The 27248-nt window shown below is 40.0% G+C and overlaps 1 protein-coding gene across 4 annotated transcripts in view; it reads right to left on the reverse strand.

Moving 5' to 3' along the window:
- LOC308407911 (IQ motif and SEC7 domain-containing protein 1-like) overlaps nt 1-27248 on the reverse strand; it is a 93646-nt gene that overhangs the window by 45536 nt on the left and 20862 nt on the right. For 3 of the 4 annotated variants that reach the window (XM_080899866.1, XM_080899867.1, XM_080899869.1), the window contains exon 3: nt 22110-22217. In XM_080899866.1, the coding sequence (XP_080755992.1) occupies nt 22110-22217 (108 nt within the window). Of the gene's footprint in view, nt 1-6167; nt 6288-22109; nt 22218-27248 lie in introns of all 4 variants that reach the window. The other variant, XM_080899870.1, reaches the window with a different exon arrangement.

Raw genomic sequence — 27248 nt, forward strand, 5'->3', positions numbered from 1 at the left:
TAAATCCTTGGCATTAATACAGAATAGTTCCCCCACTTTGCAGCTGTAACAGCTTCCATACTTCTGGAAAGGCCTTTTAAAAGATTTTAGAGTGTGGTTTTAGGGGATTTTTTGCTCATTCACCCAGAAGACCATTTGTGAGGTCAGATACCAATGTTGGCTGAGTGGGCTTGGCTTGCAATCTCAGTTCTGGTTTATCCTAAAGATGTTCAGTGGGGTATAGGTAAGGGGTCTGTGCAGACCAGTCAAGTTCTTGCAAATCAAACTCATTCAAACATGCCTTTATGGACTTAACGGTGTCCCATTGCACAAAGTAAAGCTGAAACAGGAAAGTGTCTTAACCGCATATAGTAACCACAAAGCTACAAACACAGAATTGTCAAAAGATTTCTTGATGAATGGAAGTATTAAGACTTCCCTTTACTGGAAGTAAGCGACACACCCCAAACCCAGAAAAACAACCTCATAGTGTTCTCCTTCCTCCACCAAACTGTACAGTTGCCACAAAACAGTCAGGCAAGTAACATTCTTCTGATATTTGCCAAAACTCAGACTGACCCATCAGACTGCAAGATCATCACTCCACAGAACACGTTTCCACTGCTCCAGAGTGCAGCGGCGGTGTGCTTTGCATTGACTATTGAATGCTTTACGTCACAAGGCTTCAGCTGCTTGAGCTTGGACGCCTGTTACATGAAGGCCCAGGGACAATTTCTGTGGTGATGTTAATGGCAGAGGGAGCTTGGAGCTCTGCCGTTATCGAGTCAGCAGAGAGTTGGCGACCGCGGTCTGTAACTTTACAGTTTTTGCAACTTCATGACCAAGTTGCTGTGGTTGCTAAAGACTTTCCACTTACAGCTGATCATGGAATATCTAAGAGGGAAGAAATTCATGAACTGACGTATTGCAATAATGGGATCCTATTACAGTACCATGGTCAAATTTAGTCAGCTGTTTAGAACGAACTTCACAAATATAAAGCCAAATTGCATGGCTAGGTGTTTGATTTTATACACCTGTGGCAATAGGGCTGAAATCACCTGAATTCAAAGATTAAATTCTGTGTGCCAACACTTTTGTCCGTATAGTGCATGTAAAATAAAATAAAAAATATATAAATATTCCAAATCTTTCATGACTGAAATCCTCAGAGCACTGCAGGTGGATCAATACAGCCCACACTCTCTGAGATCAAAAAGGCTATAAAATACCTGTTCAACCATCAGTCTGAATACATGCCCTCATTTGAACGGCCTTGTGACAGGTTTTGTCTCCACTGTGCTGCTGAATTAAACTAGTGTAGTGATAAATGATGATACTGAGCACTACAGCCACAGGACCCCACTTCTCCCCCATGACTGCCACAGTCAATCACTGATAAGGTTGCTTAAAGACTCCATGATGAGGGGAAAATATGGGGAAAGATGGTGGTTGCCTTTGCTAGTAGGAACCTGGTAGGATGATGGCCTTTACCAAAACCATGCCAGGCCTTATAACATCAGGAAAAAGCTACACAAGCACGCATTATGATGACATAATTATACCCATCATTTCATTAAGTGCACAGTTGATCCTGAGCTTTTGATTTATTTCTGTGTGAAGGACAGTCTGTCTGAATGAATATGTTAGAAAAGTTCACCCCCTGGTGGCAAATTTGGGTAACTTTCATATTTTAAAGGCATCGAAGCCACAAAAGCTGATGTAATCGGAGCAACGAGGAGTCTGACAAGTTTGCCGATTCACTCAAGAAAACAAACAAATAAAACACCATGGAAGTTATTTCTTCCTAATTCATACCACATCACATAAGCAGGGCATCACTTAGATCTCCAGTGGCCAACTTCAATAGGCTTCACAAAAGGATCCATTTTTAAATCACTACAAATGTATTTATTATAAATAGCAGCATAAAATTTAAGAGTGTGCCATGCAGCTTTTCTTCCTCATCTGTTTGGGATGCTGACGTCCTGAGCCCAGCATGTTAATTTCATTACAAGCAAAATGGAGACACAGAAGTTAAAGTGTCCAACTAGCATGACAGCTTATACTACAGGGCAGCTAATCTTACACTAAAGTTACAGCAGTTTGCATGTGCACAAGCTCCTGTATCACACAGATTGTACAGTACAGCTGCTCAGCTGTCAGCCTGAAAGCAGCCATGCAGAGCATTAGTTGGATGGTGAAAAAAAGGACAGAAGCAGAGGCGAAAGAGAATGAAAGAGAAACAGAGGATGAGCCATACTGACTGTAAATTCACTCCTCCAGTTTTTGTTTTGCATTGAAGCAGAAAAATCCAGACACAGTCATAAAGCAAAGCACAGACAAAAAGAAGAAAAATAAAAACAAAGTGGGGGAAATACTTTGTGGCTTCTGGAGGAGGATCTCACAGCTTTTAGTCTCTCTCAGCCGTCCTGAAGCTGTGTTATAACCTTTGGGCTGGTAACAGAACTGCTATAGTATATGCACTTGTCCAGGATTTGTGAATGCAGGTACACTGCTTTGAAATGTTTAATATCCCTGATAGGATTAGCATGTCTTGTATGAAACAATGTAAGGCAGCATGAGCCACTTGGTAGGCACTGTGCAGAAAAGGCTTTAAGTGTGACAGTTACACCTTTCCCAATTATGAACAGAAAACCATGAAAGTCTCAATCAAAATGAAAAGACAACAGTAGTCAGTGATCGCTTGGTTTGGTTGTTATTATGTAACATTGTTGCAGACAAACACACCCGCATATCCATTTTTATTTTCGCTAAAGGAACAAAATGTTCTGGAGATGCATCCTTTTCTAAAGCACCCAACTCTCCTCTGTGCTGAGGCTTCTGACGGTGCCATTGGCAAAGGCAGAGGCTTATTATGGGCTGTTTCAAACCACAAATGCATCAGCACTAGCTACTCCCCTGAGGAAACTTCAACTCACTGAGATGTGCCCCCGAGAGCCCCACAGCTCCCACTGGTTTGATCATCCTCACACATGGCTGACACAGCTCCAGCTGCAAACTCAGCCACTATCTCAGTGTCAGTCGACAGATGTCCAGCTGCTGACGTTTTAGTGTGCAAATGACAGCCTTTGAGCTGATTGAGCACAGCCAAGTTTGTGCCATTTCGGCAAAAACCAAAATGCTACTGTACTGCTGGTACATTTCTGACTGGATGTTGAAGTATACTATGCACCTGCACCTTCAAAAAAAAAAAAAAGAAAAAAAAAAGCATGGCATTTGTTTTCATATATTCTGTTTAGTTTTCTGCCAAAAACAATGCTGATGAGGTAAGAGGGGGAACTATAAGGTGTAAATATCCTGCCATCAGTCAAAAATTAAGGACTGATGAGAACGCAATTGATCGACAAACACATTATATATTTAAGTCCTTGAGTAAATTAAGAATTGCCATGAGGGACACTAGACACAGACAAATAAAAGAACAAAGGGCTTTCATGAAGACAGGTTTGTACATACAAAGAGCATGTGCTTTAACAAGTGACTCACTTCCTGCTTTTAAGCATTATGCCCCATCAGCTGATGCCATGTGAACTGACAGCATGCTCGTCGTGCCTTGTGCTGGCAATGCAGTTGTTGTCTTATGCAATAGCTCCATGCATCTCACAGTTCCTGTCTACAGCAGAGGCATATTCAGAGCAGTGCTGGCAGTTGTCTTTGAGCTTGAGCCTCTGACAGCAAAGTGTGCTGGGTCTGCAGACTGAGAGAGCACGCAAAGTGGAGGAATGTGGCGTCACTGCCTTACCCCCTTGGTGACGCATTCTCTTTTTCATCAGCATTGGCGTCACTTGATCAGGGGGCAATGCATTTAGAACATCTAGTAACAGGGATTGGCAATCCTGTTAAAAATTAATTCACTCCACAAATGCCCTCCAAGAATGCATGGCTCATCTCAACGAAAGATAAAGCCAGTTGATGCTTATTACCTGCTTTGTCCATGAAATGTTGTATATTCGGTGCACTGCAGAATATATAAGAAAGTGATTCTGAATCCCAAAAAATAATCCATGCACAAAGATCACACCTTGTGGATGCGAATGTTACGGACAATAGTGATACCAGCTCAATTGATTTTTCACGCATCTCGACTCCAACACATGCATTTTTTATGATTTAGAAAACCAAAAATAGTCTATTATTAAAAAGCAACAACTCTTTTTGTGCACACGCTAAATCAATAAGTACTGAATAATGTGGCTGCTCAGCATTTCTGGTGCAAAGTGACTACTGATTTATGTCCCTCAAAACAACTCGTGTCAGTGTGAACATGATGTAGAGTAAATGTTTTGCATAAAATACCTTCTGAAAATGCCTGAATTCTTCTTCTTTAAGCTTTCCTTGCAAGAATAGTATATATACAGGAGCCAAAACCAATGCATGCTTGTTCCACTGTACTCAACTGAACAAATTACACTTTGTGTATGATGGTGTATTCAGCTCAAGACAACCTCTGCATCCCTTTAGGGCAGGAAAGTCTTTGGTGAAACCCAGGACATCATCATCCTTTTGGCATTCCACTGCTGCAGGGACAGCATCGGAATTCCAGAGTGAGGTGGGCGGCTGCCAAATACGATGAAATGACATTTACAACACAACATGCTTGTCCAACTCCAGCTCCTCATTAAAGGAGTATTGAACAGACATTGTGATCCTCAGTTTGTTTGACAGACACAAAAGTCACAAGCATTAGTGTCAGTCAGCAGTACATCTTCTCAGTCTCCAGACAACAATAACCACAATTTGCACAACACTTTCACTTTCCTGCTGTCAGCTCCTCACCCAGGTCATGTGACAGTCTTTGGTTAAAGATTTTACTTGGATTAGAGCTGAGAGGGAATGAGGATGAAAGAAATAAGCGACCATCTCTGAACACAACTGCTTAATATGCAACAACAAAAACCAGAAATGCAATTCAAAGTTAAGCATAAAATTACAAAATTGTAATTATGAAAGAAACTTTAAAATCTGAGGAGTGTCCATATTTACTAATACAGGCTGAACAGAAACAAGGCAGAGATTAAATCTACTAAATGGCAGTGCCAGATTGCCTGTGAAAGACTCAGTGGAGACCCATGAAGGTCTCATATTCATTAAGATGACAGATACCCACGTATGGTATTAAATCCTGACATGACAGCGTAATACAGCTCACCGTTATGCATCAGTTAGTAAGTACATGTGTGAAGTTCAAGTACATGGTTACACTCAAAGGGTTGTAAGGAAATCAGAGGGTCTACAGTGATGCAGCAAAGACACGCTTTAAGAGGGAAAACAAACCTGAAGGTCCCTCTGCAGAGAAATAAGGCAGCGAAATGCTTATTCAGCTGATGTGTTTATGTGCTAGACAGCAGAAGAGCACATGTAAAAAAAATGTGGAGCGCAACAACAACAATAATACTATTATTTAGCTTCAAAAACACATAAGAGGATTTTGTCTCTCTTTCATTACAGGAGAATTCACACATAATTTACTGAAGCAGAAATGCAAGCTTTCCACACAGACCGTAGGACTCATCGCCATCCCAAAAATAACAGCTTAGACCCAGCCGCATTTTACACACACACACACACACACACACACACACACACACACACACACACACACACACACACACACACACACACACACACACACACACACACACACACACACAGACACCCTCAAATATACAGCAGAAGCTGTGAGGAACTCATGTGCCCAGTACGAGCTGTCACAGCATCATCCAGAAATGAGTCATGTTTCCCAGCCACCAGAGGCTCTAAAACCATTATTCACATGACTCTGTTGTGCTTTCTGTTATAATGGCAGACTCAAAATACCAAACAACACATAGGTTTTATCAATTTACATGGAGACACATGGTATTAACTCATCTTGCTGAAAACTGAGAATGTCATTCAAACAAACGTATGGTCCACCTCGCCGCCCCTCCCCAGGAGAGACGTTGTTTACGATGAAGGCTCAGGAAGGGAACACAAGAGGACGAAGCAAGGTCCGGATGCCATAGGTGACTCAGCATGGACACCAGAGAGGTAGACACCCTGTATTCCACCGCCACCCACTCAACTGCTGTCTCTATGAATGGGAGCTGCATCAGTGCCGCCCAGGCAGGCGAGCCCGCCTGTCTGGCTGTCCTGTCTGCATTCGCACAAAACATGTTACTCACATGTCGTAGAGCCGGTAACCCATGGCGGAGCCCGGTCTGCTTGAATGGGACCCGGGGTCTCTTGTTCTCCTGGGGTCTGTGCTGCTCACCACGGCGCGCCAAACACTTGGTTTGTCCATCCTGTATGCTGGTCAACGGGACTCGACAGTGGGACAGCGTGCGCACACGGGCTCACTCACATTCACACTCCCTCTCCCTCCCAGTCACAAACACGAGCTGCCAGAGGGCAGTGCGTGTGATGTAACAAGGAGCATCCAAGAGGCTGGCAGCTGGTGGGGGGCTAAGGGGGGTGGGGCTGATGGTGGAAGAGGAGGTGTGGGGTGGGGTCTTGTAGAGCTCTAAAGGAGATGTCTCGTGATAAGCCTCTCTTCCTCTTTTTCTTCTTCTTCTTCTCTGTGATTACTAATTCTTTACTGATATCAATGCCAGGGGTGACTTCCACATTTAAAGGAAAGCAAGAAGGCACTACCTCCTGGAGAGCTACTGGGATTTTATTGGCTCTCATAAACAGAGAGGAGCCTCTGTGTACACCTCTCTCCACCCTCTTATCTGCTCTCAGTAGTACAGTCCTCAGCAGGGCTGTATGATTGGCTCCTTGGTCTCCATAGAAACAGGAGGATGTGTCAGAGGTAGGGCTCATTATCATGCCTTCTCTCTCTCTCCCCTCCCTCCCATTTTGTTTTCACTCCCTCTCTCTTTTACCATTTCTCTTCTTCTCACATACCCAACCCCTGTTCCCTCCCTCGGCATCTTTCTCTCCACTGGAATCAATGCACTTTTCTCTGTAGTGTCTTTCAAAACACACAGTCTAATGAGGAGTGGCGCAAGCAGGTAAAGATGCAGCATGGCTCTAGTTAATTATGCCTGCATAAAAAAATATTTTAAAAACTATGAAAGAACTAAGGAGATCAGTTCATGGATATATGGCAAATAATCGTCTAGAAATAAAGGTAAATAAGTTACAAATCATATTACTGCAGTTCATAACTTTGCAATCTCTGACACACCAAGTTGGGTATTAGAAACAACATGGCTTGCACAGATATTGCATCATGTGCAAGTAATTCCAAAACCAGACAGGAAGTGTGAACTAACAAGCAGAAATACAGTTATATTATGGAGAAAACTGAAGTTTTGGTTGCAAAAATGCATCAAAACAACCACAAGATGCACATGATGTACAGTGTGTCTTATTATAGCTACAATGTACCATGCCCTTAGGAAATAGATGTTAGTGTTGTTGACTTGACACCCTCAACAGCATCCAAAGCGAGACTGTAGGCAGGGAGGATAATGTGTATGAAGAACAACTCTCATAGGGACTTTACAAGGCCACACACACACACACACACACACACACACACACACACACACACACACGGTAGAATATAGACAGAAACCCAAGGCTTGTGGTTCAAAGTCCAAGAAGAATGTGTTTCATCATCAAAGTTAACCTCACTTCAATCCAGTGTCAAATTAGTGCAACCACTATGTTTGTTAATGAGCATGTGCAGTGGTTAAAGATGTACAGCACGTCCATTATCTAAATTGCAGTCACACAAGCTGTGTATGCTGTAATTATTAAGAAAAGTGCAGATTTCTCAATTTCTGGCATAATGTCTTGAATTTGTGATTTATGAGTATATGCATGGAAATCAAGTAATGTTAATCACAGTCAGTTAACACAGTCACAGTCATTGATCAGTTCATACCTCTATACGGAAAACAAGACTCCCAAACAACGAATGACAAGAGTGTCAAATGTTCCTGGGTCATGGCTTGCAATGTGAGATTTAAAATTTAAGATTTAAATTTACATGTACCAAAGGAGACAAGCCTTAGTATAATGCAGGGGTGGGCAACTCCAGGCCTCGAGGGCCGGTGTCCCTGCAGGTTTTAGATGTGTCCTTGAACCAACACAGCTGATTTAAATGGCTAAATTAGCTCCTGCAGTTCTCCAGATGCCTGGTAACGAACTAATCATGTGATTCAGGTGTGTTGACCCAAGGTGAGATCTAAAACCTGCAGGACACCGGCCCTCAGGGCCTGGAATTGCCCACCCCTGGTATAATGGCTATACCACAGTTTTGCTGTATACATCTTGTCACTTCCCAACATTGACAGCGATGGCAACCAGTTGAGTGTATAAGTAATAAGAGCATTCATTTTAATAACCTCAGCACATGCTTCCGGTTCTCATCCAGGGCTCTGATGTTAGCATTGATATTAGTTCTACTTAACATTTTGCTAAATGTATTGAATATTGTACCATCTAACTCACACACTAGTCGTTTTTATTGTTGCACTTTTGAACACATCTGATGTTAAATTCAACATTGGATTGATTGTGTATTTTTTCTTAGATTGAGGGGATGTTGCTCATCTACCTGACAAAGACTGGCTGGAAGATTCCAGGTGCTCAACTGTTCGGGGCCTTTTTTTGTTGTATTTTTAAAATGTATAACTTTATTTCCATTTCTAACTCTAAATACAGGGCTGTAATGTAAAATGTGCATTTATTAATTTTTTAACCAAACTGGCATATAAACATAGTCAGTGTAGGTGTTTGTGGGCATGGATGACAAAAAGATACTTGGTGGTTGGAGGTTGATGGGAACGATGGTAAGTTCCATTCTGTTAAACGGCAAACCAAGAGCAGAGATTTAGTAGTCAGGGCACATACAGACCGAGGAGCACAGTGGCGAGAAAGATGTTCTTTAAACCTGACAAATAACATTAAATTCATGGTTACCATATTCAGCACAAAGGAGAGGTTTTCAGGCCTTCAAAACGAGACTGAATTACAAGTGCTGAGGTTGATATTTCAGTTGCAATCTTATTTTATTGCCAGGTGTACCTTTGCACACATTAAGATATGCTTCTGTGCGACCTTTATGTACGATGTTGAATTTCCAGCCGTAGACGGTACGCGGGATATTATGCAGAGGGCATGCACACAAAACCAGACGCAAAGAACACCAATATCTTGTCTGTTTACGTATTTTATATGAACACACAGGCTTTTATACAGGTCTGTCTTCTTAAAGGGGGGCGCCAGACACATTCGCTAAATGTTACGAAGGCAAGTGAAGATGGAAATAGAGATGGTCACAGGACTGTCTTAGTGGATCATAAACAGCAAAGGAAAAAAAACAAATCAAAAGGAGCTGACTGAGTGTGCCTCATGTTCTTGCATGAAAGCTGAAAATAATTTAATTGACGGAAAATTAATCAGCACCGTTTATGCACAGACCTAAAAATCATTAGAGCCACATTCTTAACAGCACATATTGATTGATTTTTTTTAAACTGTACCGACAATTTGAAGATTAAACCTCTTGTACTAATTGTGATTGACTTTTTTCCCTCCTGTTGTTTAATAGTTCAACAGTTTAGACAAATAATCACAATCACCACTGTGTACACTTCATCACTGATAATAATCATTAAGCTTCATCTTACACTAAAAATGTCTACTGCTGTACAATACTGCCATTGTCCAAAAACTGTTTCTCAGCTTAACTTTAAAGTTGATGTACAAACATAACAGAGACTGACAGATAACAAGTCCTCTCCATAAAGCAAGTTCTGCTTGGTTTAATGTCTAAAAAAATAAACTATGTATAAAACAATGCATCAACACATTTCCAGTGAAGTGCAATCTATTTTCTTCTCTTCTTCGGGTGACTAGGTGCCTCCTATTTCATCAAAACTGCACACTCAAAATGCAGTGCTACGCATGTGTCTGCACAATCTGTAAAAAGCACTGGTGGAACCGACTGTGCCAGCAGGAAGCCATATTTTGTCCTAAAATGAGCCGTCTCCTCTCATGAGATTTCAGCCCACTTCAAATCAAGACAAGCTGAGTGATGAAGAGCAAGAAGAGAGCAAAAGAGAAGACATTAAGCACAGCACTTACAGTGACAGACCACACGGTGGCAGTGCACTACATCTTCTGCAATAAGATGTGACAGGATGTGATCAATAAGCTTACTGATGCTGTCACTCATGGGGGTTTAGTGTTGCACCAGATGCTACAGTGTTGCTTAATTTGGATACATTAATCAAATGCATGTGGTTTTTAAGCAATCTCCCTTTAAGAAAGAAGGCTAACAATGTATCAAAGCAAACCCATGAACAAAGATTATGTACCGTTTATGTACTTTCCAACAAAAAGGTATCATTAAAGTGAAAAACATCACAAAACTTGACGCTTCAGTCATTTCAGTTTTGTTTTCAGCTTTCAGTAATAATACTTACAAAAAAAATACACCCAGCGCTTTTTTGTTCCATAAAAACATTTTCCTAATCACAACAACTACAGTCTCAAAAGCTAGGAAAACTGACCAATCCCCTTTAGATGGGGACCTCTGCACAATGCTCTGGGGAAAAGAGGTGAGAGGGTTAGTTTGCCTGTGTTTTTCCATGCAACAACACAGCACATCCTCTCTGTAGTTCGCTGGCAGAGGGCACAGTGCTGTGCAAAGGCTCCTTCTGTCACTGACTTGGCCTCAAGCCTAAGAACATCAGAAGCAAAAGACAGACAAGCTTTTCATTGCAGGCCAAACAAAGAGCTGTCTCTCTGCCTCTAACTATGAAGTATAGACAAAGACATTACTTGACCCCTTGGGCCTCAGCTGAGGCTCATCACAAGTTTAGACTCCTCCATAAGCCGATGTCAGTAATACTGCTACAGCACTTGGTATAACTGATACAGCATGCAAAGGAAGACGTAGAGAGATCATTTATGGCACAATTACCAGTGAATTAATGTAAAAATCCTACAAATTAAACTGACATATTTAAACATCATATGAAAGGGAAACTATATTGCTATACACTTTTTTTTATACTGTTCTAGGTGCTCACTATAAATAAGCACAAATTTAACAACTTTGGGGCTGAATTTCTTTATGTTTTATAATCAAATTTTGGAGAGGTGACCAGACAAATGAGTTGATGCCAAAAATATAAGTCAGTTAAACATGTTTGTTTTTTTATTTATTAATGTGCAATTAAAGTTGCCAGTTCAAAAAGCATATGGCATGACCGGTCACCACCCATGAACAAACAACTGTGCCCTGCTGTTGTTCGTTCTCTCTGTGAATAGAAGTTGTAAATGAGCAAGAAGGAACCAGCGTGGCTGCGCTCTACTTTAGCCGCGTCAGAAAACAAATAATGTAATATAACCAAGCAGCTGACCACTTTCTACACTGAGTTATAGACACTAGAATGGAGGAAACCTAAGCTACCACTGCTAGCACTGATAAGATTAGCCAAATTGGAAATTAATGTGTGCATTTGCAGCATCATCAACCAACCAAAAAAATATTTCTTTGGCCAATGTTTAACTTCCATGCATTTAATATTTTCTTAGATTTTCTGTTATTAGTTGCCAGGAACATCCATAGTTATAAGCTTATCACACAAACGAAAGGAAAAATAAACTGTTGGACTATGTCTGTGTGTACAGACAGAACAGGTATCAGCTCGGTTAAAGTCTGTTGACTGTGAAGGCCGCAGCATATGATTTACATCATGTTCATACTCAGATGGAGCATTGTCCTCCTGGAGGAGACCATGACTTTGTAATTATTAGCACTGATCCTTTTCTCTAAGGAACAGGTAGATCCAAACCACTGCAGCGAAATAGCCTCCACAGTATAACTGAAGCGTTCATCTGAGTCTTCTTTTCATTTAAAAACGTTAATATGAAAAGTAGCATAATGCTATTACTTTTTTCTGTAAAGCTCACTTACTTTTGATAATATGTACTGCATGGTTCCATGTTTGTATACAGTACAGTACACAGTATGCAATTACTGCATTTGGTGATAAAAATCCTGTTTAATTAGAAGTTTGTCTTACTGTAAGGTCACAAATTGCGAGATCTAAATCCACTTTTCTTGCTCAAGCCTCAATTTCCACCAATTACAGCACTGCTTGACTCGCATAGTAAAAACAAGTAGGAAAGAAAACAATCCAGATACATGCAAATTTTAACTAAGGTTAAAAACAGAGCGATACAGTATGTATTATCGTCATAATTGTAATGTACAGTTTGTCATTCATCTCCTCGCTTGCAGGAAATTTCACCCCCACACAAACAGATCATTCATCCAGCAGCAGCAATACTTTAATATCTTGTTTCACATGCACAGACAAATCCCTGCTCTTGAGTGGCAGAGCTGAAAAAGCAGAAGAGAACAAATGTTTCAGTTTTATTTCCTGGATAAGCTACTCCTTGCGCCTTCACCTCATCCCTGTGAGCTCTTCCCCCAGCTCGATCCGGGTGCTGATGTGGGGCTTTGGAATTGCAAATGCCTCGTATCAAACTGAGAGATAGATCTGAAACACTCCCAGTCTCTTTTGCCTGATATTAATGTTGCACGGAACTAATGAAAGGATAAGCTCTTTGAGGCAGTCGCACAGTAGCACTAATCTCTCACTATATCTAATTTAACACGGAAAGTGGCAGTGGGTAATACAGTGAAAGAAAAGCACTGGTTGAGGAAAAAAGGATGCTCTGACATGTTTTTTCTTCTAGCTGGAGGTGCAGTGCTTGCACATGTATCACCTAAAGGCTCTCCAAATCATACTTGTGTCACACATGATTTTGTCTTGAAATGTAACACCTGTGCCCTGTCGCCACACATCTGGGTGACTTTTCATTACTGCTGACGGGATGCATTTATAACAGACACATCGGAGTTCAGTCATGCATGAAGAATTGCAAACTCCTGCCTTTCTGAAGGGGAGCACACAAATACATTTTATTCTAATTAAACCACTTTCCTGTGCAGACACATGTTGTAGTTTCAAAATTATTTTCTCATCTGCTGAAAACACAAAATTATTTTTATTTTATTTATTTATTTTTTTAAACAAGAGCAGTATGTCATATCGCAAATCACGCCATGGCAAATTATTAAACTATTATTAGGTTTTCTGGCTGATAAATGATTCAAGATTGAAGGTTTTAAGGCTACGACTGTAAGCAGAATGTGTGCTCATTTTAATAATGTCTTAATTTTTAATTGCAGCGTGGTTATTATGACTGTCAAGGTAATAGTGCATCCAATGGCAGGTCTTACCCTTGGAAACAGACCAAATAGAAACTGCACAACAAACACAAAATGTTAGGCAATATCTTTTTAAAAAGCTACTATGCCAACAGATACTTAATAATGTAACATGTTTAGAACTGATTTTGTTTTGTAATCAACTTAACCCTTAAAATTCTTATGAAATGAAATGAAATACATGTCATTTACCATTTCCATGAACCATTTCAAAAATGCTCAGCATCTTCCCAAATAAAAGAAACACGCTCAGTTTCCAAGGAATAGGCAGAAAATAATCAACAATGAATGAATTACTTTAAATGTTATTTCTTTCTCAAAACTCTCAAATTTTCAGTCAGCTATTTTATATAATTTAACTGATTGAAAATGAGTTTAATTTTAAAACAACAACAAAAAGAACAAACAAAAAGAACTTACAAGTTTTCTGGGGTCTTTTTATACAACTTTTAGCAGTCCTGTATAGATTATTGAATTGAATTTGCTGCAACATTAAAACCACTGAAAGGTGAAATGAACAACATTTGTGACCTTTAAGATGCTGTTAGCTGTTACTAACTTAGCGCCCACCTAAACACCACAGGGCACCCCCAGACGTCCTTTTCTAATTCCCCCCCCAGTGTCAGAGCTGTTTTAGTCACAGAGCAGTATAAGCATCTACACAGTATAAGGCAAGTTTTATTGCTGTGCGGGTGATATGTATAAATCATCTGTAATTCTTGATGGGGAACTCTACAAGAGAAGCTTTGTGTGATAATATTTAAAATAAACCTTATTTATAAGGTGTTAAGACACCTTTTCCCCCCACACATGCTATACGCCACAAGTAAAAGACAACAGTGAGAGGGTGAGACTATAGTGCTCACCACTACTCAAAGTTTTGTTAATGTCTAATATGAGCATCCACCATTTTTAAACAGAGTTAAGTCCACACGTTATGGGCAATTGTCAATAAATTAAAAAAAAAGAAAAGCAAAAGAAGAAAAAGAAAAAGAAAACAAAACAAAAACCCACAATACACACTGCCAGGCAAACTACGGCCCACAACAAAAAAATCCTCTCCTGCACATCCTACAGATTCTCACTAGGGTTAAGGTCCGGATCCTGTGGTTTTCGTTCCACATTTGAAATCATATCTCATGTTCCCTGAACCACTCTTTCACAATTTGAGCCTGATGAATCATGGGAATGTCATCTTGCAATATGCCTGTGGCATGGAAAAAGAAAACTCCACTGATGGAAAAACCTGGTCATTCAGTATATTCAGGTAGTCAGCTGACCTAATTTTTTGACACATAATGTTACTGAACTGAAGAAACCCCAGATCATAATAGCGGCCCCACAGGCTTTCACGGCAGGCGCCAGGTATGATGGGCGCATCACTTTGTCTGCTGCACCCATCACTCTAGAACAGGACTCATTAGACCACGTTACCTTTTTCCTCTACTCCTGAGTCCAATCTCTATGATCACTGATGAGTGGATTACTTCAGCTCTTTAGTCCCAATACCCTAAGGTCTCTTTACATTGTATGCATGGAAATATCCTCACTTTCACTATTAAACATGGCAGTGAGTTCTACTGTGGATTTTTTGTGATTTGATTTTACCAAATATTTGAGAAAATGCCAATCATGATTATACAAGTTTTTTCCCCAACCCATTTCTTCCTCGAAGGTGATGGTTCGCCACAGTCTTTCCAGATCTGCATAATTCTTTGGACAGTTTTTAATTGAACTGAAGTGTCATTGTCTACAATCTACTTTCAGATGCTCCACATGGAGTCACCACAGTAGATAGATTTGAATGTTTGATTTGACAGATTTTCTTTTCTGTCTGTCCTCCTGGGACTAAATGTACAATCTTTCACTGTTAGGTGAATGTAACCATATATATGACAGAAAATAAGAAAAATCATAAATGCTCCCCATTATGAATGAGTTAGAGTGAAAACATAGCCATAACATCACAACTGACAGCTTGCCAGGCTTTATAGCACAGCATCGCAATCTTTGAAAACTGTTTATGTGCGGCATGGCTGTCTGCATGCGAAAGTGACAGCACACATACGCAGATCAACCACACATGCGTGCATCTTGCCCAAAAGCATTAACTGCAAAACTGAGTCAAGTGAAAGGCACATGGCACAACAAAAAGCATCAAATTCTGCTCTGCTACTTAGAGTCAAAGCAACTTATTACGAACCAAATGGCCTGCGTTTACTTCTAAATCAAAACTGTGTGTTCCCAGCTATGCAGCTTCAGAGCGCAGCGTGGAGCCTGTAATTAACTCTTAAGAGAATGTGATGACGAAACAGAAGCTGGGAACTTCAAAGAGTTTTCTCAAGAGTTCAAACACATTAAGGTAGTGGGCCTTCTATTTCACAGGCCTATTAAATCATTGCACAGATGTAATTTCCCATCTGGTGGAATCAAACCTTTTCAATATTGACGGCAGTAAAGAAAAAGAACCAAAAAAGAAAGCATTAAATAACAGTCTGAATTTTATGGAGGGCGGAAGGCACTTTAATTGCTCTTTTTTTTTTTTTCTTCCTTTTCTTTTTAAAAACCAACACTAACTCTTGGACACAACTGCTCATTCATTTATCCGGGACTGTTTGCAGCCACATACAATAAATGTTTAGTGCATCGTTAAACTCCTTTCCAAATGACCACGGATACTGTCAAGGCCTTACAGAAGGGGAATGCTGCAATGAAATACCTGCAATAACAGTCATGATGCAGGGTTCATGAACCTACATATTGTCATTTTTCTGTGTATGTGTCGCTTTGCACTATATTCACCCCTGCAGCTAGATCACAGTCTCCCGGGCTGCCTTTCTGCCTCCAGCCATCAGCAAATAAGACATTGGCTGCATCAGCAGAAGGTTAGGGTGGGGGTCTGCGATCCCAGGAAGAAAGGCCAATTTGCAGGAATCAATGAGCTCTGCAGTGAACGTAATCACAGGTCCTGTTATGAAATAGCCATTTAACTTTATAATTATAATTAAAAACATAAAACCCCGGAATTAAATATGTACTAGTGGAGATCCAAGTTTAGGTGTTTTCTAAAAGTCAAATGCCAGATAATACAAACATCAAATTCAAATAAATGGACCAGTCCAGTAACAGCAAGTTTACAACCTACTGGAGCCTTAAGAGAGGGGTGTAAACACTTCAGAAAGAGTTACACTTCACCATCCCACTTTTACTTCTGCCCCTTAGCTATTAATCAAGTCAGATGGGTTGTTTTAATTGATGAGAGAAAAAGGGAGACACAGATACGTACCACAGAGTCAAAGGAGGTGAAAGATTACAGACCAGCAGATGATATTTATTTATTTATATTTGATTGAGTGAAAGAACAAAGAGAATATCTGGAGAAAAAAAAGGGGGGGGGGAATTAAAAGAGAGGCGTGAGGTGAGGAAAGCGTGAGAGGGAAGAGAGGGAAAGCATCTTGGGTAGTTAAAAGCATTCATTCAGCCTTGGGCTGAGCTTGATGGGTGCAGAAGAAGTCTTAAATCTGGACGGGACTGAACTAGAAGGCAGCTGCAGGCAATGAATACATGCAGCACCCAAAATCAGTTAAAACATGCTTTCTGTTCATGTAATTTACAGATACTGAGGAAGAAAATGTGTTTTTTTACCCTTCATTTCATGTGGTTGTCTATATTCCTATATTATAACATATAATATGCTGCTTTTGTACCATTTTCTTTCAAGTTTCCATCACATGCCTGCAGATGAATTTGGATTCTTTTCCCTCAGTAAACCGTATAGAGCAATGATCCTTTCTCACAATAAGCTGAGATCCTGCATCCCTATTGGACTGGCTGTATGCTCCAGTTTCGCTTTCTTAGTCTGACATAAACACACTTCCTGTTTTCACCTCTCCCACTCTACGCTCAACAGTCATGGGAGAGGAGTAGAAATGAAACAGCCACTAGTCTTTACAAATGAAACCAGAGCCACAGAAGAGACAGAAGTGGGAGAAATCGTTACAGAGGCGGAGATGGCAAATGATGAGACTGAAAGCTAAATATTTGGCTGTATTTTGAGTTTCAGTATATCGCTCACTAATAATAACAACTAGTTATTTAAAGCAGCACTTAAAAATCATGTTGCGAGATGCTACACAGGAGCAATACAATAAAACCAAGACTGAACAAAATAAAAACAAACTAGAGCTCCACTGACGTTTAAGACCAATGTGGACACAGATATTTGGTGATGTAAAAATCTGATATACTGGCAAATACTTTTTTCCTTCAGTCACACAAAATAAAAAGTGAACAGTTATTTATGTGTTCTTTCTTTCTTATAATACAACAACAAGTCACAGATTACTCTATTATTCTCTGCCCGATTGTGCTCGGATCAGCTGGTTGTTTTATTTGTGTGTTGTCAACATTTTTTTTTGTTTTTTTTTTACATTTCATTTATTGGCCATTTTAAATAAAGCCAACATCAATTCCAATAAGTTGTACTGAGTAATGTACTGAGGAAGTAGACTATTCAAAGCAAGTGAAAAACTCAAAGGGAAAGCATTGTCATAAAAATGTGTTTTAAGACTCAAAGAAAGACTGACTCGACTTAATTTCCTCTAGCAGGTCATTCCAGAGCTAGGAGCAAGCGATACACTCAGCGGGATGCTGTACAGGTAAAATTCACACACTGGTGATGCAAGCTACATTGTAGCCACAGCCACCCTGGGGCGCACTGACAGAGGCGAGGCTGCCGGACACTGGCGCCACCGGGCCCTCTGACCACCACCAGTAGGCAACGGGTGAAGTGTCTTGCTCAAGGACACAATGACAGAGACTGTCCAAGCCGAGGCTCGAACCGGCAACCTTCCAATTACAAGGCGAACTCCCAACTTTTGAGCCACGATCGCTCCGATAAACCAAATGTCATTTTTTTTACCATGGTTGCTGGGAAACTTTAACCTAATCTCTTTATAGTTTCAGTTCTTAGGTTATTAAAGCCTGTTATCAAGTGTAAGTACAGTACTTTCACTTCTATATGTAGAAGTAAAAACATTTTGTAGATAACAAAACAGTATAATTTATAATTAATATGGAAGTCATCCATTTTCTTTTTGTGAATTCACCCCTTTAAAATAACTTTCCTTTTTTTTTTTTTTTTTTTTTTTTTTTTAAATGTAGTTATGTTTCCTCTTCTCTCTGTTCCACTTTGGTCTACAGACTCTGATTTGTCGCTAGCTCCTGATTTACTGCACTTTAAAGCAAGTCAAGAATTGAAAAAGAATTATATATCTTGAGGAAAATTATGTGTGCGTCCTGATAGAAGTCAGGCAATCCATCTTCTTTGTTGTGGTTCACATATGCTATTACATTGCAGGCCATCATCACACCAGTAACATTTCAGTGTTTCAGCTGGGTGATTTACGTGTGAATGCTTGGAGCTTATGCTGACACATTTTCCTGTCCAAGGTGCTAAAGACCACCACCAAGAGTAGCAAAATGTTCACAGTTTTTCTTACTGGTTTAAGCGGGCAGAATCCCATCACCAAAATGCTGGTTCCTCTCGACTGGCTACCAGTACGTTTCAGATATCATTTTAAAATTTTCACTTTTAAAGCAAGTTTGAGTCTGGCCCCTTAGATACACAGGAACAATGTTGACCCTGTATGAGCGAATTCAACCTCTAGATGGGGTCCTCCTGGCAGTTCCAAATATCAAGGCTTAAATCTAAAGGCGACTTTGCTTTTGCCATCAGGGACCCTCAGCTTTGGAACTACCTGCCTCAGGAGCTCACACGATGTCCTTCCAATAACTTAGAAACTCAATTAACTGATCTCAGCTAAACATATTTGTTTTTCAGTTATTAAATACAAAACTGAATGCAGAATGACGCACAAACAAGAAGCAACTGAAGGCAGCTGCAGTAAAGGGCCAGGAAAGCTGGGGGAAAAACAGGATTTGATGATGTCCATGGATTCTAGATTTCAGGACTCATCTGTGGCAAAGGACTTAGATCCTTATATTCATCTTAGTATGTTTAATTACTTTTGAGGGGCTATGCATAAAAATGTTTTTAATTCCTAAAGAATTAATGCGATAACTTTACTATACCCCTTGGATTAAAGCTAAAAGTCTGCACTTCATTGTACACTACCACCATAGATTTTAAATCAAGTAGTCAAGATTGAACAACATTTGTGTCATTTTTCCAAAATGTATGGGGCAGACTGTAAGTGATATCTCTTACTGCCTGTGATTCTCTGTAGTTTCTGGATGTTTTGACAGTTTCTGAATGAGAAAAATCGACAATATTTCCATTCTGTTGTCTACATTAAAGAAAACAAATCATGCACTGACAAAACCTGCTGGGACCAGTTTTTTGTGCTCCAAACATTTGAAGGAGATTACTTTTCCACACTGGTGGTATGAAAGTGAACTTTTTCTAGGCTTATTGTTGTTGCACTGGTCTGGTCTGATCTGTACAGTCTCATAATATCACCAGATTTAGTGAAAAAAAACATAATCAGATGTCCATTATTGACTCAAACAGACATGTTTATGCATGAAAAAGTGTTTTTCACATCTAAGCTAATGGATTGCCTTGCTCTAATGGTGATGAAATGGTATTTGATCATGTAAATGCTTTGATGTAGAAGAGAACAGAGAAAGAACAAGTACATAGTAAATAAAGCAGAGCAAACAAGTAAAGAGAAGTAAAGAAAAGTATACAGCAGAAGCAACAATTAAAGTCAGTGCCTGGAGTGTGTTTATGCTGTTGCAGTATAGCAGACACTCTACATGCTCTGAATGTAATTGGCCGCCCCCAGAGACTGCCCTAACTCTGGAGGATGAGGAGCAAGCTGAGCTCTGTGAATGACACAGCTTTGACACCAAACTTGTTCCATTAATCCCTAATAAGTCTTTTAACTTAGTTTCCAAAGTCTAGAATTACTAAAACAATATGAAATAATCTGCAGGGCATAGCACAGCAGGCCACAAATGCCATAGTAATTAATATTTCACCTTCTCCATTTTGTTAGTGCCACAAAAACATACGGTACTTCCAAAAAAAAAAGAGTCACCCAGTCGATGAGAGCCTCAAACACCCAGCGTCCCTCGAGAAGGAAGGATAACCCAACATTTCTTTTCAGACATGATGTGAAAAAAAAAATATTGTTTTCTAGTCACTGTGGTGTACAGTGCAACATCCTGGGTTCAAATCTGGCACAGGACCTTTGAAACACCATATGCAGCGAGTTTCCTCTCTTTCTAAAGGAAATAATACCCTCCAAAACAAGTCAAGCATGACAAAAGACAGCTGTGACCAAGGCCTTTATAACAAATGTTTGCTTACATTTTGGGCCATGCAGTGAACTGATTTGCAAACTTCCAGTCCACCCTGTCACTTACCATTTCCTGTGAGTGTGCAAGCACCGGTGCAAGTGTGTAAATGAGTGTGTGTGTGTACTATGTTTATATATCTTTGTGGGGACCAAAACACTTGTGGGGACCAACAGCACTTATGGGGACATTTTTTGAGACTCAAAATGTGGTTTTGGTGTTAGGGTTACAACCAGGTTATGGTTAGGTTTAGGCTAAGGGTTAGGGTTAGTCATTCAGTTTTTATGGTTAGGCTTAGGTGTAGTGGCTAGCGTAAGCACTATGTCAATTAGATGTCCCCACAAAGATATGCAAACATGACTGTGTGTGTGTCTGTGTGTGTGTGAGACACAACTCTATCATGTTGACCAAACTGATCCATTTTTCTGCTTTTGCTGTTGGTAATTGTGAGCTCTCTAACTAAAAGGAAAGATCAATAATAATTAACTTGCGCACATTAATAATTACATCTGGGACGCAGCATTAAAGCAAGACCATTTGAAATCAATCAGCAAAGCCAAAACGATCAGGAAGGGGGCTCGTTCTCTTTTACCATCATTTAATAATTATCCCATTCTAACTGTGAGATAAGTAAACGCTGACGGACGCAAGCAGTGCTGCTGAGCTGAAGAGGAAAATATTAAACCTCAAAGCACAGCCATCATCTTGTTTGCAGTCATGATCCATTTAACCCATTAACTTTACGCCTGAAAATTACTTACTGTATAACAATCATATTGAGACAAATAGATGGAGCATGAGTGAATGAGATATTAATCAGCAAGAAATAGCAAAGCCTCCTTTCTGCAGTGTTACAGAAGTCTAAAAACAACCCACAGATGTTACTACTCATCAGAAACCTCTGAACACTGCTCTTTAAAAATAGAGCATGTTCCCACTATGCAGTAGGATTTATTTTTGGGTTGCACGCGAGCTAAAATTGGGCTGTGGATTAGGGCACGTTGCTTTTTGATGATGAAGCATACAGCACAGGGAGGTGTCTCTTATGAAACTCATGCCTTTTAAAGACCACCCCCAAGTCTGTCCCGTCGATGCGACTTTGTGCTCTGCTCCCTCCTCATTGTTGAGAGATTGTCAAGGTCCAAGCTCAGCACGGCTAATGGGTACGCAGCAATGAAGGGTCATATTTCGTGAAGGCTATACTTAATGATTTCCTCCTACAGTGCATTTGGTTATGAAGACTTTAATGTGCAGATCAGAAAAAAAAGGCACTGCAGCAATCAAACTGCTGTGTCATAAAAAGCTGATGAGAGCAGCTGCAAAGCCTCGAACATTAGGACGCGGCAAAGTTTGCAGCTGTCAAGCTGTCACGGCCAATACTTCCGACATAGAGAGGCTAATTAGCAGGGCGATCAATATCACCAGTGAAGAGTTTTAGACATTAACAAGAGGAAGACAAGGAAAATATTGTTTTGCTGCAGTGCTTATGAGACAAACTGAATGTGAAGTAACTGTTAAAATTAACATCTCACTGTACCCAAAGGAAGCAGACTTCCACTTGCGGCAGGGGGTGACTCTTCTGCAACCTTCAGAAACCAACCTCCCGGGATTCTCTGTGACTTCAACTGGTAGAGATGTATGTCTCCTACAAAAGGACACACTGTGTTACAAAAAACAAACAAGAAAAAACAGAAATGTGGTACCTGCAAGGACAGATATGACAGAAACATTTTTAAAATGAAATGACGGCTGTGTGAGTCTGTTTGTGTGTGCGTGCGTGCGTGCGTGCATGTACACGCCCATGTTTAGACTCTTTGTGAGGACAGAAAATTGGCATGACACTATACTTGTGGGGACCAACAGTCACTTATGGGGACAAAATCCCCGTCCCCACGAGTTTGAAGACATTTTAGAGGCTCAAAATGTCATCTTAGTATCAGGGTTACAATTAGATTATGCTTAGGTTTAGGCATTCATTTTGATGGTTAGGGTTAAGGTATGAGGCCAGGGAAAGCATTATGTCAATTAGATGTCCTCAATAAGATATATAAATGTTTGAACTCTTCATGTACAAGAAATACATCCAGGTATGCATAACTTCATGCTCTTTTTTTTTTTTTTTTAATATTACTCCAAACCTGTTTCTCATTTGATTTTGTGAACAGTGGTGCAAAGTAAGTGCTGCACACTGATAACATAACAAAATGGTGTCTGTACTGCCAGATAATTACATTTCTCTGAAACAAATATGGGTAAAATGCCAGTAGGTAACAGTAAAATGTAATGCGTGTGAAAACTTGGGGTGAAAAAAAGACCTCAATCTGACTGCGTCAAAGAAAATAAATGCAATCCCTTAGCCTCCTAAAACAAACCTATGGTATCAATTTCAAAATAGTATGTTCTCAAGTTATCGCATCGCATTCACAAGATTTTCAGAAAACTTGACCTCTGACCTTGAAGTCGAGATCACTGAGATCTTTAGTAAATACACCAACGGTACCAATTTGTAACTCCTATGTCGCCTCATTCTCAAGTTATCCTATTTACATAATTGGGAGTTCACATAAGTTAAGCTCCTTTGTTGAGTATATGCAACTTCACGGCTTGTGCTTTGTCTGTAAAGTTAAAATAGTTTCTTCCTCTACTACTGATTATTCAGGCATTTCTCATCTTCTTCCACAGGAGATCACTTCCACAGAGATATTTCTCTCTCATCTGTTAAGGTTTTCACTGAGCCAGCCCCCCGTTGGATTGCATGTCTATCATGGGCAAAGCACATTTCTCAAGCTGTGGGTTATAGTCAACCCACCCATCTCTGCCAGAGAATGAAGTCGTCATCGAAAACATACAGCCGCATCTTACTTCAGAAGAAAAACGCTATTATTGTTCATTGTTTAACTCAGTGTCGAGATGAAAAATCTTGCACCGAGGCCCTGAGACATAGCAGTGGCTAATTGTGTCATGGCTGCTGCCATTTGCTGCTGTTTCGGCACAATGAATTATTAATTTCAAAAATGCTAATGTCTCTGCTCTGGCTCAGTTGAGAGTTATGAACCTTGGATTAGTCTGAAATTTTCTTCCCGTCCTCCATTAGTTTTTCAGAAAGTCCCACAGAGTCAAGGCTCAGACTTTGCTTCAGACCATAAATAAATGTCAGGTCTTTCCCATGAGAGTGACACGTCATGTGACTTTAATTTGCATCTTCGGATTCTGTCACCACACACTGCACACTCCCGTGTCTGTAGGGGATTGTTTCAGGACAATTCCTTGTTAAGATCTGAAATGCAGTTTTCTTAATCGGGAAGGACTCGTGCAAACAGCAGGCTCTGTGTCCTACCCATCAAAATTGGCAACACGAGATAGGTTTGTGTGATCCCTGAGGAGTACACCGGCCAAGGGTTCAAGACTGCACTGGAGCAGTTCTGCGACACAGGCCTGTCACGTCTCGTGCTTGTAGACAAGTATCAGTTCAGCTGCCTGACAGTGCACTGGAGGACAGCCCGGCTCTTTGTAGGATAGATTTGTGAGTGAATTAAGTACAGTTCACCCCACGCATTGTGCGGATCTAGAGAGATGCCCTCTCTTCAGAGAGAAATCTGCAGTTCCAAGCCTATTTTAGGAAACGCCTCATGAGCAATAGAAGTTGCAAGAGTGCAGTCTCTTTGCTCCTCTTTAATGTTGTATGTTAATTCTTATAGTATATCACTGAACGTCATAAATCTTCCCACAATCCTGTTACAATAACAAATTACTCTGACTTAATGTTTGAATTAATTGGAAGGGCTTTGCCTATGGTATTATTTTGAGATGCACTCTAAAAAGGGGTTCTGACGCCCCCCAAACAACAGCCCAGCAAAGCTTTATTCTCTTCATTGTCATTCCTACAATAATGACTGAGCTGTATAATCCCCTCCTCTCTGTTTCCCCAACTCTCTGCGGAGGACTACGGGGAAATCAAAGCTGCAGCCCTCGCTAAGGCTTTCCAGAATACCTCCAGTCACCCACTATTACTGCAGCTTGCTGACAAGCTGGCCTTCGTGTGCGTGAAGCCAAACATGTTCAATACAAAAAAAAAAAAAAAAAAAAAAAAAAAAAAAAAGACAGAATGTGGAGTGCTCAAAAGGGCCACGGTCATGGATACAGCATATGAAACAATATGAAATTGGAACTTGCTCTTTGTTCTCAGACACTCCCAGACAACTATAACAACTGCCATCCATCACAAAACACAATCTCACCGAGCCCAAGTAAACAGGTATAAATAAGACAAGAGCATTTTCATCCTGCATTCCCATTGCAGTTGGCGTGATTAAGTGCCCGACTACTCCTCAGCTCTAGGCTTTGGCCATGTGCTCGTCGGGCTTATGAATGAGTGCTGTACAAAATGTGGAGTGGGAGAACACCTTATCATTAAACATTCACTGAAGAACAATCCAATAAAAGCAGGTCACTGAGGCTGATGAGCGCCTGCCTTCCTATCTGAGCCCGGGTGTAATCACATCTGAATGAAACCATCCATTCTGATTACACAACAGCAGACCAATTAAACACCGCCATGTTGCTACTCCTCTCTCATTAGCCATGGAGTGTGTATAAGAATAATCCCCCATCGCCGACTGGGCCAATCTCTCCCCACACGCTCACTCAAACTTCTATCAAACCAGTGCAAAGCAATCTTCCGGGAGCATGGCTTATTTATTTATAGCGCCTGAACCAAGTTCGGTGGCTTTTCCATTATAAATGATAATGAAACCTACCAAGCCATGTAACACACAAAATTTAAAACAACCCGACTCACTTGTGTCATGGTGTGGCATATTAACAGGGTGAGAGATGTAAGTGACTGTAAGTCTGCTGTGTGTTGTCAGCAGAGTGCTGTTTTGGCAGTTGTAGCGATTTTACAGTAAACAGCTTTAAGCTGCGATACAAAAGGAAACTCGAGGCCAAGATGAATCGAGTGAGTGACGGAGAAATTTATGGTAGCTGTCACAGCAATTTGAATCTGGCTGCTGGTTGGTTGCTAAGAATATTTGCACTGAGATAGTATATCCATATCATGGGAACAACATTAGAAGCAGTAGCATGAAAAAAGTTTTTTATAAGACACAGAAGATGTGCATAGTGAAACTTAGTATGGAATCGCAAATAGGCTTAAAAAAGATTTTATTTATACATTTTATATACAAAGATTTTATTGTTTCAAATGTAATTTAAAATTTTTATGTTTAATGTTAAAAATCATCATTTAAAATCCGTTCTGTAGATCTTATATTTAGAATTTCTCATTTTATATCTCAATTGCACCACTGCTATGAGCATCTTGATTGCCTTTACTTGAATTTGTAAATACATCTGACCTATACAGTATTTTAGATTGTGGACAGTTTGAATACATAAATTGTGAAATAAAGCATCTAACTGAGTACCTAATTTGTATTTCCAAAACTCAAAATAATTAATCAAAAGTCAAAGAGATAATGAATTACGCTCAAACCAATAAATGTTACTTTTTTTTTCTTTTTTCCTTTTAAAAATACTAGCACGCTTGTTTAACCTAACACAAAAGGTGTTTTGTGCATAAATGCTAAGACAAGGTCTTGTTAGCATGTTGCTAGGTGGCTGCCAAGCTACCTGGTGGCGTCATAACACATCATGCTTAATTTAGATTTTGTGGATATAAATTAGTTGTTATTATACTGAATTTAAAATGATACAAAACCTCATAAAAGCACCATAAGAGCATGAACAGAAAAAAATAAAATGGGCCATATTATCCCGTTGCAATGTGGTTGCTAGGCAATGCGACGATATTGTAACATAATTCCACTTTTGTTGATATAAATGAGATGATACTGCCATGAATTAAAATGATGGGATGAGTTCATGTGTGTAGGCGCATAAACGCAAAAAACTAAGTCTTATTTGGCCATTGCTAGGGGATTTCCAGGCAACCTGATGGCATCATAATATATAATTAAAGACTTAAGTTTTGTGGATATAGATTAGATGTTATTTTCCTGACATACAAATACAAGTAACCACTGGTGTTACCCCTCAGCCTCGAAGTACGTGCGCCTATAGTATAAATTTGAAAATCCCAGGTGATTTTCAGAAAAGCTGACTTTTGACCTTGAGGTCAACATTCAAACAGCGAGACTCAGTTGTTTCGAACACCTCTGAAATTTTTAATAGATGCACCTATGGTATAAAATCTAAAATCGCTGTACTCAAAAACTTGAATACACCGCCTGCCTGCCCCGCTGGGTGATTATAATACCACATCAGCCTTTTACGGCTGAGGGGTAAAAATGATATGATGCTTTCATAAGGTCCTATAGAGGAAGCGTACATGTTAAATAGAGGTATTTTTAGCGTACTGCTAAGTGGTTGCTAGGCAGCACGTTGACATCATACTACGTGATATAGATAAGAACCGTCAGGTGCCTAAGGTATAATTTTGTGTCACATTTGCTTGCTCAATTCCTGATCATGTGGGAGGAGTCTGCAGACATAGAAACACAGCTAAAAAGGCTTTTTGTGTTATATGATTGTGTGTATTCATTTTAAAATCAAATATAAGTTTCTTCGTTTTTGTATTGGTAAATTGTTCTTTTTAGATTTAGTTACCCTCTTTAACCAATTGGACTATTTTATACATATCAACCTTCCCTAAAAG

This window comes from Rhamphochromis sp. 'chilingali' (assembly GCF_963969265.1).
Source record: "Rhamphochromis sp. 'chilingali' genome assembly, chromosome: 12".
Classification (NCBI taxonomy): Eukaryota; Metazoa; Chordata; class Actinopteri; order Cichliformes; family Cichlidae; genus Rhamphochromis; species Rhamphochromis sp. 'chilingali'.